Genomic DNA, 14,073 nt, shown 5'->3' with positions numbered 1-14,073 from the left:
GAGGTCGAGATTTGCTGTTGATGCAGATAAAAGCCAGGCTGTCCTTCCAAGCAAGATCATAGGAATGGGGGTCACTAGGTATCTCAAGTTTGTCACAGCCAAAGATAGGCACTGTCCAGTGCTCTGTCTGCTTTTCAGGAGGTGCACAATGCCTGTACAATGTTCTGGTGAGGTTTGCTGTGATTCACAGTGGTGCCAATTGCTTGATCTCTCCAGTATCTGCTACCAGTTCTGAAGATTTTCTACCCAACTGTTTTCCCTCAACATTCTCGTTTATGGGGGAAACTCTGAGCTTTTACAGCATCAAACTCTCCCCAAAGGAGTTTCAGCTCTCAAGGCAGGAATAGGAGGAAGATATGAACACCCATGGTTAGGTCTGCTGGTTTTTGACTGTGTGCTCACAGCAGGTTCTGGAGATCTCTGTGGTCAGGAAACTCTTCATTTAGCATCACGCTGTGAGAGTGTTACTGGTGCTTCCCTTTGAAGGATGAAACAGGTCATAGAAGAACACGCAAAACTAGGTTAAGGATACTTAGGCACATCTGTGTCAACTGACCAAAAATGACAGAATAAGGCTTAAAAAGTCATCTTTCCTGGTAAGCCTCAGACATGCCTGACCACTGCAGTAATAAACTTGCATGCAGTGCTGTGTCCCAGGCTGTGTGTGCAGGTGGGTCTGGGTACATGAGGAAGCACTACAGAGGTGATCTCTTTTGTAGATTTTCATTAGCTGATTGTGATGAAGTTTACTGATTCTCATGAAGGACATTTCAGGTGCCCAAAAGTTAATTGCTTTGTGTCCCAGCAATGGATACCTGCTGCTCCAACACCAGACTGTGGAATGGTGCCTGCTGCAGCTGTGATATTCTCCTACCCATGGAAAATGCAATGCAGGAGTCTAAGTATCATTGCTGTTATTGCTATTATCACATTTACTGCTGGTAAACTTGGACTGAATGCACTTTAGGAAAGAAATATATTTATTATAACCCACATGAATACTTCCCCTCTCTCAGCAGCTCCTTAAAGCAACACATGAAGGTGCAGGCAAGTGACCGTGCTGCTTGTGGCTGTTGGCCAGGTGAAGGAGAGGTTTTGCTGTCCGATTGGGCTTGGCTGCTTGCTTTACAGGAAACAAAGTTTTGCCCTCTGACAGTCCAGCTGTGTATGGAGCAGTGTTTGCTTTCTGCAGTGTCAGCGAGAGGCAAAATTGAGCAGGAAAATGGTACCATGAGCAGCTTCTCCACAGACTGCTCCTTGCCAACCTGAATCACGTTTTAATGTTTTCATTCTTCCCATTACTTTGTCAAGCCTGCGGGAAATTCACCATGCCCAGGCTTCCCTTGCACTTACTGTGTGAAGCCTTTGAATCCACAGCATCAAATCAAAACTACTCTTTTTGACCACTCAGATTAGAAACATACTGACAGTGATGCCTTATTTTCAAATTACCTGTTGAAATTTAAAAGGATTTCACAAATATTTGTAACAATTCCCTAAACCACTCTAAGGACATCTGCGAAAGAACTGAATTGCCTTAAAGGTGGCACTGGCTGTGACTGCTTCAGCTGCAAATTAAGGTTGTCATTTAAAGTGCTTTTTCTTTTGTACTCTCTGATACAGAAGTTTTAAGCATCTCTTCCAAAGTGAGACAAGGGAAGATGAGTTAGGGAGCTGTTGTGGCTTGTTTTGCCATGTGTTTGACCTGGCAATCAGCCCATGTCTTTTACAGAGTCTCCTGTGTTTTGCTGGATACCTCACTGCTTCAGGAGGGAAGAGGCTGTTCTGTTTTGACATATTATTGACACATCCCAGTGTCACCTGCCCCCATAAATGGACCTGCATCCCAGGGTAGGGGAGGGTCTTTTTTGTGTCTGCAAGCATTTGCATTGTTGTTAAGCCATTGGGTCTGCTAGTGAGGGGCTGCAGTAAGAGGTGGAATGATCTATTTTCCAGGTAAGATTTTCTGCACAGGTGAAGAGTAGCTCACGGTAGACAGGAAGTAGATAACTGACCCAAATAGTCCTTAAAAGATCTCAGTCTCACCTGCCCTCATAAATGGACCTGCAGCCCAGGGAAGGGTCACCCACTGGTGTCTTGCAAAGAAAATGTTTTACATAAATCAGAAGCAAACAGGAAAGCCTACGGGAGAAAAATGCATCCTGCTCTGGTAGATGTCTCTAGTTTAGTTTAAGCAGTCAAGTTATCAGAGGAGCCACTGGAAAGAAACACTAATGTACAAACAGTCTCAGAAGGGAAGTGACCACTGATTTAATGTGCAAGGTTTATAGGAAGTTGCTTGGAGGGCTGTAGCTGAGTGCAGTGCAATGGGATGGATAATGATGGGCATGAGCTGGGACTCTGCTAACAGTCCACTGTTAATAAAGAGTTGTTGTGAGGAGGTTAAAGTCCTAACAGCTGAAGTCTGGGCATAAAGAGCAAGTCAGTGGCAGCAGGTGGATTGGGACTGGTGTCTGCTCCTGCAGAGAGAAGTGCAAGGAAACCTTTTGGTTGTGTTTCTGGTGAGAGGAAGAAGAACAAATGGCAGAGAGAAAGATTTCTCAGTGTATCCAGTAGCGCAGGCACAGAAGTATGTCAGGCTGTTGTGTGGTTGCTGACACCAGATATATTCTGTCTGGGGGATAGGTTGGACTGGATGATCTTGGAGGTCTCTTGCAACCTGGTTGACTCTATGATTCTCTGTGCTTCTCTGAAGAATTGAGTTGAACCTCTCAGAGAGAAGCAGATAGACAAAAAAAAAGAACATTATTTTCCCGACTTCTTTTAAATCCAAAAGAATAATTTACCCACTTTTTCCATTCACTTCCACTTTCTTTGCATCAATGCCAAGAATAAAATCTATTTATTTCTTTAGTATTACTTCTCTGAAAAGATTTGGGCCTGGATTGTTGCATATTACACTTCCAAAGTGTGGCATGTCTCATACTGAATAGTGTCATAATTAGTCAGGCATGCTTATTTATTTCATGCTGATATGCTAATTCTAGGTCTGTTGGGTGTTATGACAGCCTATGAGACTATTGCTTCACTGCATAATCATTTTTTTGCTGGTGATAATGCCATATAGATCAAGATTTCCACTTGCTCTCGTGCACCAGAATATTTTGTTTCATGATAACAAAGTGCAAGAGGAGGGAAAGGGTTTGTCATTTCAGTTGTAATTGCTAACTGCTTCAAGAACTCGCGTGCTGCTTTAATTATTTCCTTCTCCTGTGTGTGATTGAAGGAAGCTGATGTCACCACCAAGCTTGCAACAGGAGAAATGTTTCTTAAATGCTCAGTGAAAGATGTCAGTGCTGTTACCTTTGTAAACAGAAGGTGATGGAGAGAAAATATGCAGAATTTTGAGCAAAAGGGAGTAATTTTTTCAGGTCTTTTTCATTTCTTAATGGAAGAAGAATTATGGAAATGAGAGCGGGCGTTGCATTAAGTGCTTGAAACCTTCCTTCCCTGCAGACCAATAAAAATATAACTCTTCCATTAGGGAAATTCAGTTTTTTGAAGGCTGCCTGAATCTGAGCTCTGAATCAGTGAATGAGATTACTACGCTGGGGTAAGCATTTCAAGGCCTGATTATGTATTTCAAATCTTGTAGGTGGATACCAGCTCTTAGCTTGTCTTACAAGGACTTCTTCAGAGCAACTTCTTCCATGGCTCTTATGTGAGCCACCTGGCTTATCTTGTAGTACTTCTGTAGTGCAGTCTGCTGTTAGGCAGATTAGTAACAAGAGTCTCAAAACTGTGAAGACTGAATGATATTCCACTTGAATGTGGACTAGAAGGTTCCCTGGCCTTTTCAAAGCATTTTAGCATGACTCCATAAACAAAGTCAAATAGCTGCCTTCTGTAGACATTATGAAGAGATACTGGCAGTGAATTTCCACCTCACACGTCAGAATTCTGGTTGATTTCAGTTGAGGTCACCCTGTGCTAGTGCTGTAGGTGGCTAATAGCCTCTGAGAAACCAGCTGTGTGGGCTGGGGCTGCCTGTAGAAAACACAAGTTCCCAGTTGTCTTGGATGTGTTTGCACACAGAAGGAGCCAGATGGTTTTCTCTGTGGGTTTTCTTGGGCTTTGCTCTGCAGGAGCAATACCTGAGATGGATGCTGCCAGGTAGCTGTGTGACTCCTGTGTGCTGACAGCTGCTCCAGCTCTTCTCTCAGACCTAAACTTAAAGCATAGAAATGTAAAAATGGGTAGAAACCTGTGTGGGCAAGTGGGGAATGGGGAAAACTTAGGCGTCTGCAGACATAATGGGATGGGTCTGGTCCCGAGCAGTGTGCCAGTGTCAAATGTGACAGTGGTACATGCCAGATGGGTCCTCACTGCTTTGAGATCAAAGGCACTTTGTACAGCTTCATACAGTTTTCGTGTTGACAGCACTTGGTCCTGGCTCGCTCATGTGGCCGCGTGGTAGGCAGACAGAGTCACCCATTGGAGCCACCTGAAACTGCAGTGTTGCAGATTGAGATGGACTGCTGCTGTCAGGCCCCCTCCCAAAGCACTGTGATCTTCAGGACACTTAGGTCAGGTCCTGTATCAAATGCACATCTCAAAATAGTGAGTTGGTTGGCTTATATTGGCAGTGAAGCCAACTGTGCCTTAAACCAAGGGGACATTGTCTGGGCCAAACAGAAATGTGGACTGTGGTTTTGTCTGGACAGTAAACATTGATGCAGAGTAGCCTGTTCATCAACCACACACCCAAACCTGGGCCACTGACAAAAGCCCAGCAGTGCTAGGCAAAGCTCCAGGTGCCCCAGGCAGACCAGTCTCAGGCAGCTGCCCCTGTCTCACGTACTTGCTCCTGTGGTCTCGTTCCAGGGCAATCCACTGTACTTCCAGTCTGCCAGAAATGTGACAGTGAACATCCTCAATGAGAAGACTAAAGTCCTTACTCGCCTCGTAACAGGTAAGGAGGGGGAAAGGCTGCATGAAAGAATTAAGTAAGGATGAAAGTGGTTGTGTTGTGGGATGCTGTGCTGGCTTTAGACAGCACACAGGAGAGGAGCCCAGGTCTCTTGTGAAGTACAAATGAAAACTTTGCCCCACTTTGTAGAAACAGAGCTAAAGACATGAAAGCTGTGCTGGAGAGGCAGCTGGCTGGTACCTTCTGATAACGAAGCAGACCATCGTTTTCATTTGAAAGCCAATCCAGAGACAGAAAGGTTAGTTGTACAACTTCAGGGTCAAGAAGAACATATGCAGGCTGACATTTTTGTTGTAACAGGCACAGGCTTTCCCTCAGACACTTCTAACATTCCCAGGATCTTGGGAACTCTGCATATTAACTGTGGCAGGGCTGGGACGCTTGGCAATTTAGAGTTCTCTGTGCCTTACTGCTGCTGAAGAACACTTTTGTGCTCCCAAACATGAGTGTGCTTGATGAGAAAATTGGTGTTTCATAAATCCCTGGTGCACAGCAAGTCTTTGAAAGAATGCTTGTGTAATTTGGATTGAAAGAGCCTCATGCATTATATTTGGTAATATATAATATATATAGGATATATATTTGTTCATTGAGATTTATCTAGGGACTGGGAGAAGTTCTTCTGTGTGGCAGAGCCAGTAATCCATAAACATGTTGTTTCTGTGTGAGAGTAGGTTGTTTGGTTTGCTTATATAACATCTTGCCCTCTAGTCACAGTATTAAATAATTAAATATGCAGCTTCAGTAAGCAATGATTTAAGCAGCATGCATGAAAATTGCCGGGAGGAAGGAAATAAATTCAACCCCAAGCTCCCAGATTCTCACATTCGGAATGAACATGTTGGTTTGTTGGTTCTCCATACATTTTCAAGGAGTTGTTTGGTTCAGTTAAGCACCTCAATATCACAAGAGCATGGGAGGGCACAGCCAGTGATGTCTCCTGCAGCGATGCTCAGGTTACTGAGTTCAGCAGCTTTAGTTTCAGAGCGAAGTGAATATATGGTCCCGCATAGTGCATGCTGTGGTGAGGAGTAGGGAGGCAGTTAATTAGCAAGATGTAAATCAGACTTACAACTTGAAAGTACTGGATTTTCTCAGAAGAGCTGCAGGATTTTTAAGTGTTTCCAGGGATCTCAGCATAGCCTCACTTTTCTGTAGCCTGCACCACGCACATCATTCTTTGTGTGCCTTTATACCAATACAGGTGACTTGTGCAGGCAGCGGTGGGTATAGATGGAGTCGGAGACTGCCTATCCTAGAACACATCAGTCTTCAGGCCTTCTCTCTCAAGAGACAAGAGAAATGAGGCTAGTCATGAGGATGACCAGAATTAATGCAAAGTCAGATCAACTGCCTTGTACAGTGACGTATTCCAGAGAGTCTGTGGCTCAAACTGGGTTGTTCAGAGCTGTTAAATGGTGATTTGTCCAAAGTTTAACTTAGGTTGGTAACCAAGGGGTTTGATCTTTGTAGCCTTTGAGCCACAGACCTGCACAGAATTGCTATGCAAGCAGCTGATGTTTATGCAGACTCCACAACAAACCACATTGCCGGAGGCTTTCCAGCACTTCAGTGCCCAGCAGCTTGCAGGAGAAGTAACAGGATGGAGATAAGAGCACAAAGGAAATTTTTACCATGCTAAAAACTTTCAGTAATGTGGGGAGAGCCTGACATTGTCTTGGCCTGCACATAGTTGAAAGGGTTTAAAAGAAAGCATTTGCTCCTGGATTGGTATTTGTCTATTCTCCATTTTTTAAAGTTGGACTGTGCATGACACTGAGACCATTTTCATCCAGGTGTATTTAATAGGCAGAAACCCACGAATCTTTTACACCACACCATCAGTCCAAGCAAAATGGACTTGGGAGCTCTTGCAGCCTCCTAGAGCTGCACCAATACTCCTAAAGCGTGGCTGGGTGTCTTCATTGCTGTTTCACATGCGAGTGCCTTTTAGTCAACATTGCCCAGCTGTGCCATGATTTTATGTCATGCATAAGCCTTAACAAAAACACAAGTAGAAATAGTTGAGGAGTTGTTATTCAGGTAGAAAACAGTGCCTTTTTTCTAATGGGAGGTCACCCTCTGAAAAGCACAGACTTCCCTGTTGGATGTGTCAGATGCAGGTGGTACCTGCAGAGCTATTAGGGGAATCTCAGCAGATGGATTTATTAAATGCATGAAGCTCCTGTGTATTTTATTACAATTTTCACTAAAAGATTGTGGTAAATCTCTTATTCCCTCTAGGTCCCCAAGCAGTGGAAGCACACAGCCAAAAATTTGAGGTGAAAACCCTCTCTGGAAAATTGCTGTTTTCTGCAGATGACAACGAAGTGGTGGTTGGAGCAGAGAGATTGAGAGTTTTAGGTAAAAGATTATTCACTAAGTCACTGTTCTAATATGTACCTCTTCAAATTTTACTAGACTTGTGCCTGATTTTCCTTCATGCTTGCAGAAAGCTTCTTTTGGAGATAAAGCCTTTCAGTGTCTATTGCTTTGAATCTTTCCCAAGCAGATAATGGCCAGGAGTTTCTGTCTGAGAGGCTTCTTAATTTGCACAATATGTTATTTCCCCTCCAGAAAGAAAAGTCCCCTGGAAGTGGTTTGTCTATCTGACTCAGTAAAGTAACTTTAAAACCAGCTTTGGAAACTGAACAACTTCATCTTTTGGGCCTGAAATTAAGGACACTAAGGGATCACTCTTAAGGATGCAGGCACTGTGCATAGGAAAGCCTCAGGCTTCAATTTTTTAATCACTCTCCTTTCACCAGCTCCTCCTTTATTCTAAAGCAAACTCCAAGGGAAGAAATCTGCAGTGAAATTTCAACAGGAATTGGCAGCCCAAATAAATTTTCTGTTTGATGGGGTTTATATTAACAATATTTCCTTAGCCACAATCCACTCTGAGCTCTCTTCAGCTATGCTGTGGATAGGGTTAAGTGTCCTGTGCACCAGAGAAGAGCCCAAGGCCACTGCTTCCCCTTCTGTCTTTTCAGACAGGGCAGCCTGAGCTCCAGTTTTACCTGTGCAAGATCTGCCTCCCCAGCTGTCCTGCCTGTGAGGCTTTGCATCAGTAGTTCCTAACAGAAACTGGGGATACATTTTGAAAGGGGAGTTTGAAAGGGGAGGTTGCTTGCTGTTTGTTTAGATTAATGGTTTATAATTCAGAGAAAGAAGCAGTTATGACAATAGTAAACCTTTTAAATGTGATTTGAGAATTACATGAAATTACCTACTAGGAACTTGAATTCTCCTGCTCTCCAGTTCAATCCCTACTCTGTGGTTAGTCTAAGATTTGCTCCTTAATGTCTTCATGTAGGACCAGACTGGGTAGCTCAATATTGCTAGCAGTTAGTTACATAACAGTGCCTCTGGTCTCTCTGGGTGCACTGATGCCTGTCTGTTAAAGGTTTGATTTGGATGCTTCTGTTGGCTCTAAATTGTTCCTTTTCTAGTAAGCATCTAAAAAGCAGAGAGATCAATGGAGTAGCTTAGAATTATACAGAGTACATAATAATAACAATTATTATTATTATTATTATTATTAATAATAATAATAATAATAATTACTAATCTACATTATATAAAATATATAATAAAATATTACTTAAATATAATATATAATAGATAATATCTATTATATATTATTAATAATAGATATTATCTATTATCTATTATTAATCTATATACAGTTATACATAATATATTGTTGTTATTATTGTTATTTCTACATATTGCCAAACATATAGATTATGTATAATCTAAAGGAGCTTAAAAGGAGTGCCTCAGAATCTAACCATCATGAATGGAACTTTGTATCCAACCCTTCACATTTCTTTTTACCTGATGTCACCCTGTTCTAAATAGCTCCTGTTTGTAGACAGGCCATGTGTAGACATGGCTCATTGCAGGTCACTGTTGTTACATATTGGTCTGGTTCAGTCACCAGCTATAACAAGGATAAATGCTGAACCTCACATCAACAGTATCTTTTTTTAACTTAAAACTTTGAGAAGGACCATTCAAGACTTTTTTTTATCACTGTTACAAGGCTGGGAAACATTTGTCTTGATCCATGTGCTACCACAAATCTCCCTTCACACTGCCCCCTTCAGAGCTAATTAAATGTACAGTCTTTGTGCAGGGTAAGTGAAGTCAGGAGGCAATACTTTGAAAGTGTTTTCTTGGAGACCTTAAAATGAGAGAGATTTATATCACTGATTCTTTTAAAGCAATAGAAAACAGATACAGAAACTTTGCCTTACCAGTTTCAAGTACTCCTTTTCAGATCACTAGCTTATAAAAATATTGCTTTTTATTTACTCTGTAGTTTGGAGAAGCCAGCAATTTTTATATCTATTTTGAGTTTCTGCCTTGTTTTAGTCTCCAGCATGAGCAGCATCAAAAATACTGCTAACCACTGTAGTGTACTTTCATTTTTATCTGCAGCTGAGTGTTTCTTGGGGTTTATTAGGCTCATGCACATCTATCAGAAAACAAACTGTGGAATGTTACCAATGGTGATATTACATGGCAAGTATTTCAATGACCTTGAGCTGAAATGCTTTCAGAGTTCATGTTTGGCTTTGTTTTTCTCCAGCTTCTCTTCCTCAATCTAATTTTATCTCCAAAAGTGTTTGCCATGGCTGTTTGCCACGCTGGGAAGTGTCACACCATATGCTCGTGTTTCTTCCAGTGATTTTGTCTGCACTTGAGGCTAGTCCAACTTGTAGTACACAGACAAGTTCCTTTGATCATTTCTCTGGTGTTTGGGATCTCAGGTGCTGTTGGTATGTGTCTGCTGACACCTATCTACGTGATGTAAATAATCTCAACTTGCTGAACACCTACTTGTAGAAGGAGCTGTCTGTCTGCAATTTGGCATCTAAGTCATCTTGTAGAGGGTAGAGAAGCAGTTATGGGGCTTGGGGCTAGCTTTTAGTCCTGGTAATGATGATTACTTTTATACTTTTTTCTTTGTATGCTCTTCAGAGCTGATTCTCAAAGTTTCTTCTACAAAGTAATGCTGGAGCTTTGTCATCAGAAGAGAGATGCTTGCTTTTTTTTTGTTGAATTGCTCTCTGCTCTGGGTAGCTACAGTAGTTTGCAACATTAGCATTGGAAAAATAAGGAATTCACAGGTTCACAGGATGTTAGGGGTTGGAAGAGACCCAAGGAGATCATTGAGTCCAACCCCACTGCCAGAGCAGGACCACACAATCTAGCACAGATCACAGAGGAATGCATCCAGACAGGCCTTGAAAGGCTCCGGGGAAGGAGACTCCACAACCCCTCTGGGGAGCCTGTTCCAGTTCTCTGTGAACCTTACAGTAAAGAAGTTCCCCTTGTGTTGAGGTGGAACCTCCTGTGCTGCAGCTTACACCCATTGCTCCTTGTCCTATCACAGGAAGCAGTGAGCAGAGCCTGTCATGTTCCCCTCTGCCCCTAACCAGCCCTCAGATGTTTATAATTTATTAAATCCCCTCTCCGTCTTCTCCAGACTAAACAGTCCCAGGTCCCTCAGCCTCTCCTCATCAGCCATTCTCTCCAGTCCTCTAATCATCCTCATAGCCCTCTGCTGGACCCTCTCCAGCAGATCCCTGTCCCTCTTAAACTGGGAAGCCCAAAACTTAATGCAGTACTCAAGATGAGGTCTCACCAGAGCAGAGTAGAGGGGAAGGAGCTGACTTTGATCAGCTGGACACACTCTTCTTAATACACCCCAAGATCTCATTGGCCTTCTTGGCCAGGAGGGCACATTGCTGTGCCATAGTTAACTTGTTATCCACCAGGACTCCCAGGTCCTTTCCTGGTGGATATGAATAAAACCCAAATACAAGTAGGAGATATTCTAGTGGGAGGTACCCCTGCCTATGGTGGGGGGTTGGAACTGTATGATCTTTGAGGTCCCTTCCAACCCAAACCATTCTATGATTCTGTGATTCTATGTGCTGCTTTTGGTGGTGCTCCAAAAGGAGGCTCGGGGGTGACCACATTGCTGTCTGCAACTACCTGAAGGGAGGTTGTAGTCAGGTGGGGTTGGTCTCTTCTCCTAGGCAACCAGAGACAGAACAAGGGGACAAAGTGTCAGGTTGTGCCAGGGGAGGTCTAGGCTGGATGTTAGGAGGAAGTTGTTGGCAGAGAGAGTGATTGGCATTGGAATGAGCTGCCCAGGGAGGTGGTGGAGTTGCCGTCCCTGGAGGTGCTCCAGAAAAGGCTGGATGAGGCACTTAGTGCCATGGTCTGGTTGATTGTCTAGGGCTGGGTGTTAGGTTGGACTGGATGATCTTGGAGGTCTCTTCCAAGCTGGTTCATTCTATGATTCCCTGCTTCTATGAGTAGTGCAGATTGCCACATGAAAGTGGGTTTTATTTTAATTCTATGCTGGGGAGTTATTTCTGATTTCTAACCATTAAAGGACACAGAAAGACAGAGTTGGTCCCCTCTGGTTTTCATGCATGAAGTAATTTAGAGTACTTGAACAATTTTATCTGATTTAGTGAATCCAGTGGAACTTGTCATAGGAGAGAGTGGAAAGTAATGCTTGAGGACAGGGGCAGCCCTCTGAGCCCTTTGGCCATGGTCAGGTCTGATAACATCTACATAAGCTTTTACAGAAGCAAGGATGAGTTCCTTCTGCCTTGCATAGAGCCAGCCAGGAGTTCAGCAGTTGTGTTGCTCCAGATGACTCAGAAGGAGCTCACACTTGCCTGCAAAAAGTCATGTAGAATCTGAGCATTATGTCCTTTCTTGTTCCTTCTTCTTCTTCTAGGCTCATCTGCCAGTGCCTGCAGTTGTCCTGTCATCTCCTTCACTCTTATGGTGGAATCAGATGGCAGAACATCCTGGCTGTTAGCACTTCTTTCTTGTACAAGCATTACTCTTGTAGTGTTAGAGCACCTCATGGTCATGAAAGAAATTCTACTGAAAACCTTGGAGATGTCCTCACTCCACAGAACCACAACTCTGGTTCTGCAAGGATTAGATTTGTAAGACAAAATCTGCCACTTCCCCTCCCACTGAACAGAACCATGGTGCTGCTCCTGGGGTTGTGTAGGGAGTGAAGTGCAAACCTTCCCTGCAGAGCTTCCCTGAACAGAACCATGATGCTGCTCCTGGGGTTGTGTAGGGAGTGAAGTGCAAACCTTCCCTGCAGAGCTTCCCTGAACAGAACCATGGTGCTGCTCCTGGGGTTGTGTAGGGAGTGAAGTGCAAACCTTCCCTGCAGAGCTTCCCTGAACAGAACCATGGTGCTGCTCCTGGGGTTGTGTAGGGAGTGAAGTGCAAACCCTCCCTGCAGAGCTTCCCTGAACAGAACCATGGTGCTGCTCCTGGGGTTGTGTAGGGAGTGAAGTGCAAACCTTCCCTGCAGAGCTTCCCTGAACAGAACCATGGTGCTGCTCCTGGGGTTGTGTAGGGAGTGAAGTGCAAACCCTCCCTGCACTGGCCATATGCAGAGTCAGCAATGCACTTTGGCTAACAGAAGGTCAACACAGGCTAATGCCTCCATGTATAGCAAGTCCCATCCCTGAGGAGAGGGACTTGGGGGTGCTGGTGGATGAGAAGCTGAACATGAGCTGGGACCTCTTGATGATCTGTGAGGTCTCTTCCAACCGTGATGATACTGTGATACTGTGATGAGCCAGCAGTGTGCACTTGCAGCCCAGAAAGCCAAGCAGAGCCTGGGCTGCAGCAGGGGAAGTGTGGCCAGCATGTTGAGGGAGGTGATTCTCCCCCTCAACTCCCCTCTGCTGAGGCCACACCTGGAGTACTGCATCCAGTTCTGGAGCCACTGTTACAAGAGGAATGTGGAGATGCTGGCCCATGGTGGGTGATAAAGACACAGGGCTCCTTACAGCAGACAATAGAGGTGTTCTTAATGGAATTCATATGTGGTACATCATGCAGCAGATTCCCCTTCCTCCCTCTTCCCAGAAATGAAACGTGTTCAGACTGCCTGAAAAATGGTGCTTAATAAATAGTCTTCAGTTAAAAGAGCATTGAAAAAAAACCCCAAAACTTTGATATATATTAATTACCAATTTCATTTAATCACATATTGAACGTCAGAGCATTTATAAACAAAAGACAATCATAAAGCATTATTCTGAGTCTTAATTAGCTCTATTTATTCTCCAGATTAGTTTTTAAATATGCCCTCTAGATGCCACTTGATACTAATTAACAGAGTTACATTATTATCTCTGTAGAAAAAAAAGCATTTTTAATTAAATCTGAAGCAATTTAAATCAGCATAACTTCTTAGAGAAATTAAACTCTGGTCAGATGCTTAGTGCAGCCTTATAAGACAACATCTGATGACATGCCAGTGTCAGTTCTCCCAAGGGCCTTGCCATCTATGTGGGGATTATTTTGGGGAGTTTGTTTTCAGGGAAATGTGCCAGCTTATCCTGGTGTTTAATATTTATGATGGATTTAACCTATTTATTTATTTCAAGACTAAATATTGATGGGAATCCATATACATTACAGTGAGCTGAGATAAAAATGCAGAAGACAGCATTGCTGCAGCTTAACAGCAGAAGTCCCTGGGTTTGAGGGGTGAGGGGGAAGGTTTGAGTGGGAGGTTGGATTGCATGGGCTGGCTGCTGTCCTTTTGTAAATCAACCATACAGGAGAAGAGGAGGCTCAGGGGTGACCTCATTGCTGTCTACAACTACATGAAGGGAGGTTGTAGCCAAGTGGGGGTTGGTCTCTTCTCCCAGACAACCAGCAATAGAACAAGGGGACACAGTCTCAAGTATAGGCTGGATGTTAGGAGGAAGTTGTTGGCAGAGAGAGTGATTGGCATTGGAATGGGCTGCCCAGGGAGGTGGTGGAGTCACTGTGCCTGGAGGTGTTTAAGAGAATACTGGCTGAGGCACTTAGTGCCATGGTCTGGTTGACTGGCTAGGGCTGGGTGCTAGGTTGGACTGGATGACGTTGGAGGTCTCTTCCAGCCTAACTTCCTCCTAACATCCAGCCTAGACCTCCCCTGGCACAACTTGAGGCTGTGTCCTCTTGTTCTTTCTCTGGTTGCCTGAGAGAAGAGACCAACCCCACCTGGCTACAGCCTCCCTTCAGGCAGTTTGTAGACAGTAATGAGGTCACCTCTAAGCCTCCTC

At 43.8% G+C, this 14,073-nt stretch overlaps 1 protein-coding gene across 17 annotated transcripts in view; it reads left to right on the top strand.

Moving 5' to 3' along the window:
• The window catches only part of SGCD (sarcoglycan delta), a 681,477-nt gene that overhangs the window by 578,068 nt on the left and 89,336 nt on the right, over positions 1-14,073 (top strand). For all 17 annotated transcript variants that reach the window (XM_064161998.1, XM_064161986.1, XM_064161983.1 and 14 more), the window contains 2 exons: positions 4,846-4,933; positions 7,196-7,315. In XM_064161998.1, coding sequence (XP_064018068.1) covers positions 4,846-4,933; positions 7,196-7,315 — 208 coding nt within the window. The remainder of the gene's footprint in view (positions 1-4,845; positions 4,934-7,195; positions 7,316-14,073) is intronic.

This window comes from Pogoniulus pusillus, chromosome 22, assembly GCF_015220805.1.
Source record: "Pogoniulus pusillus isolate bPogPus1 chromosome 22, bPogPus1.pri, whole genome shotgun sequence".
Lineage (NCBI taxonomy): Eukaryota > Metazoa > Chordata > Aves > Piciformes > Lybiidae > Pogoniulus > Pogoniulus pusillus.
This window is presented reverse-complemented; position numbering and strand designations above follow the sequence as displayed.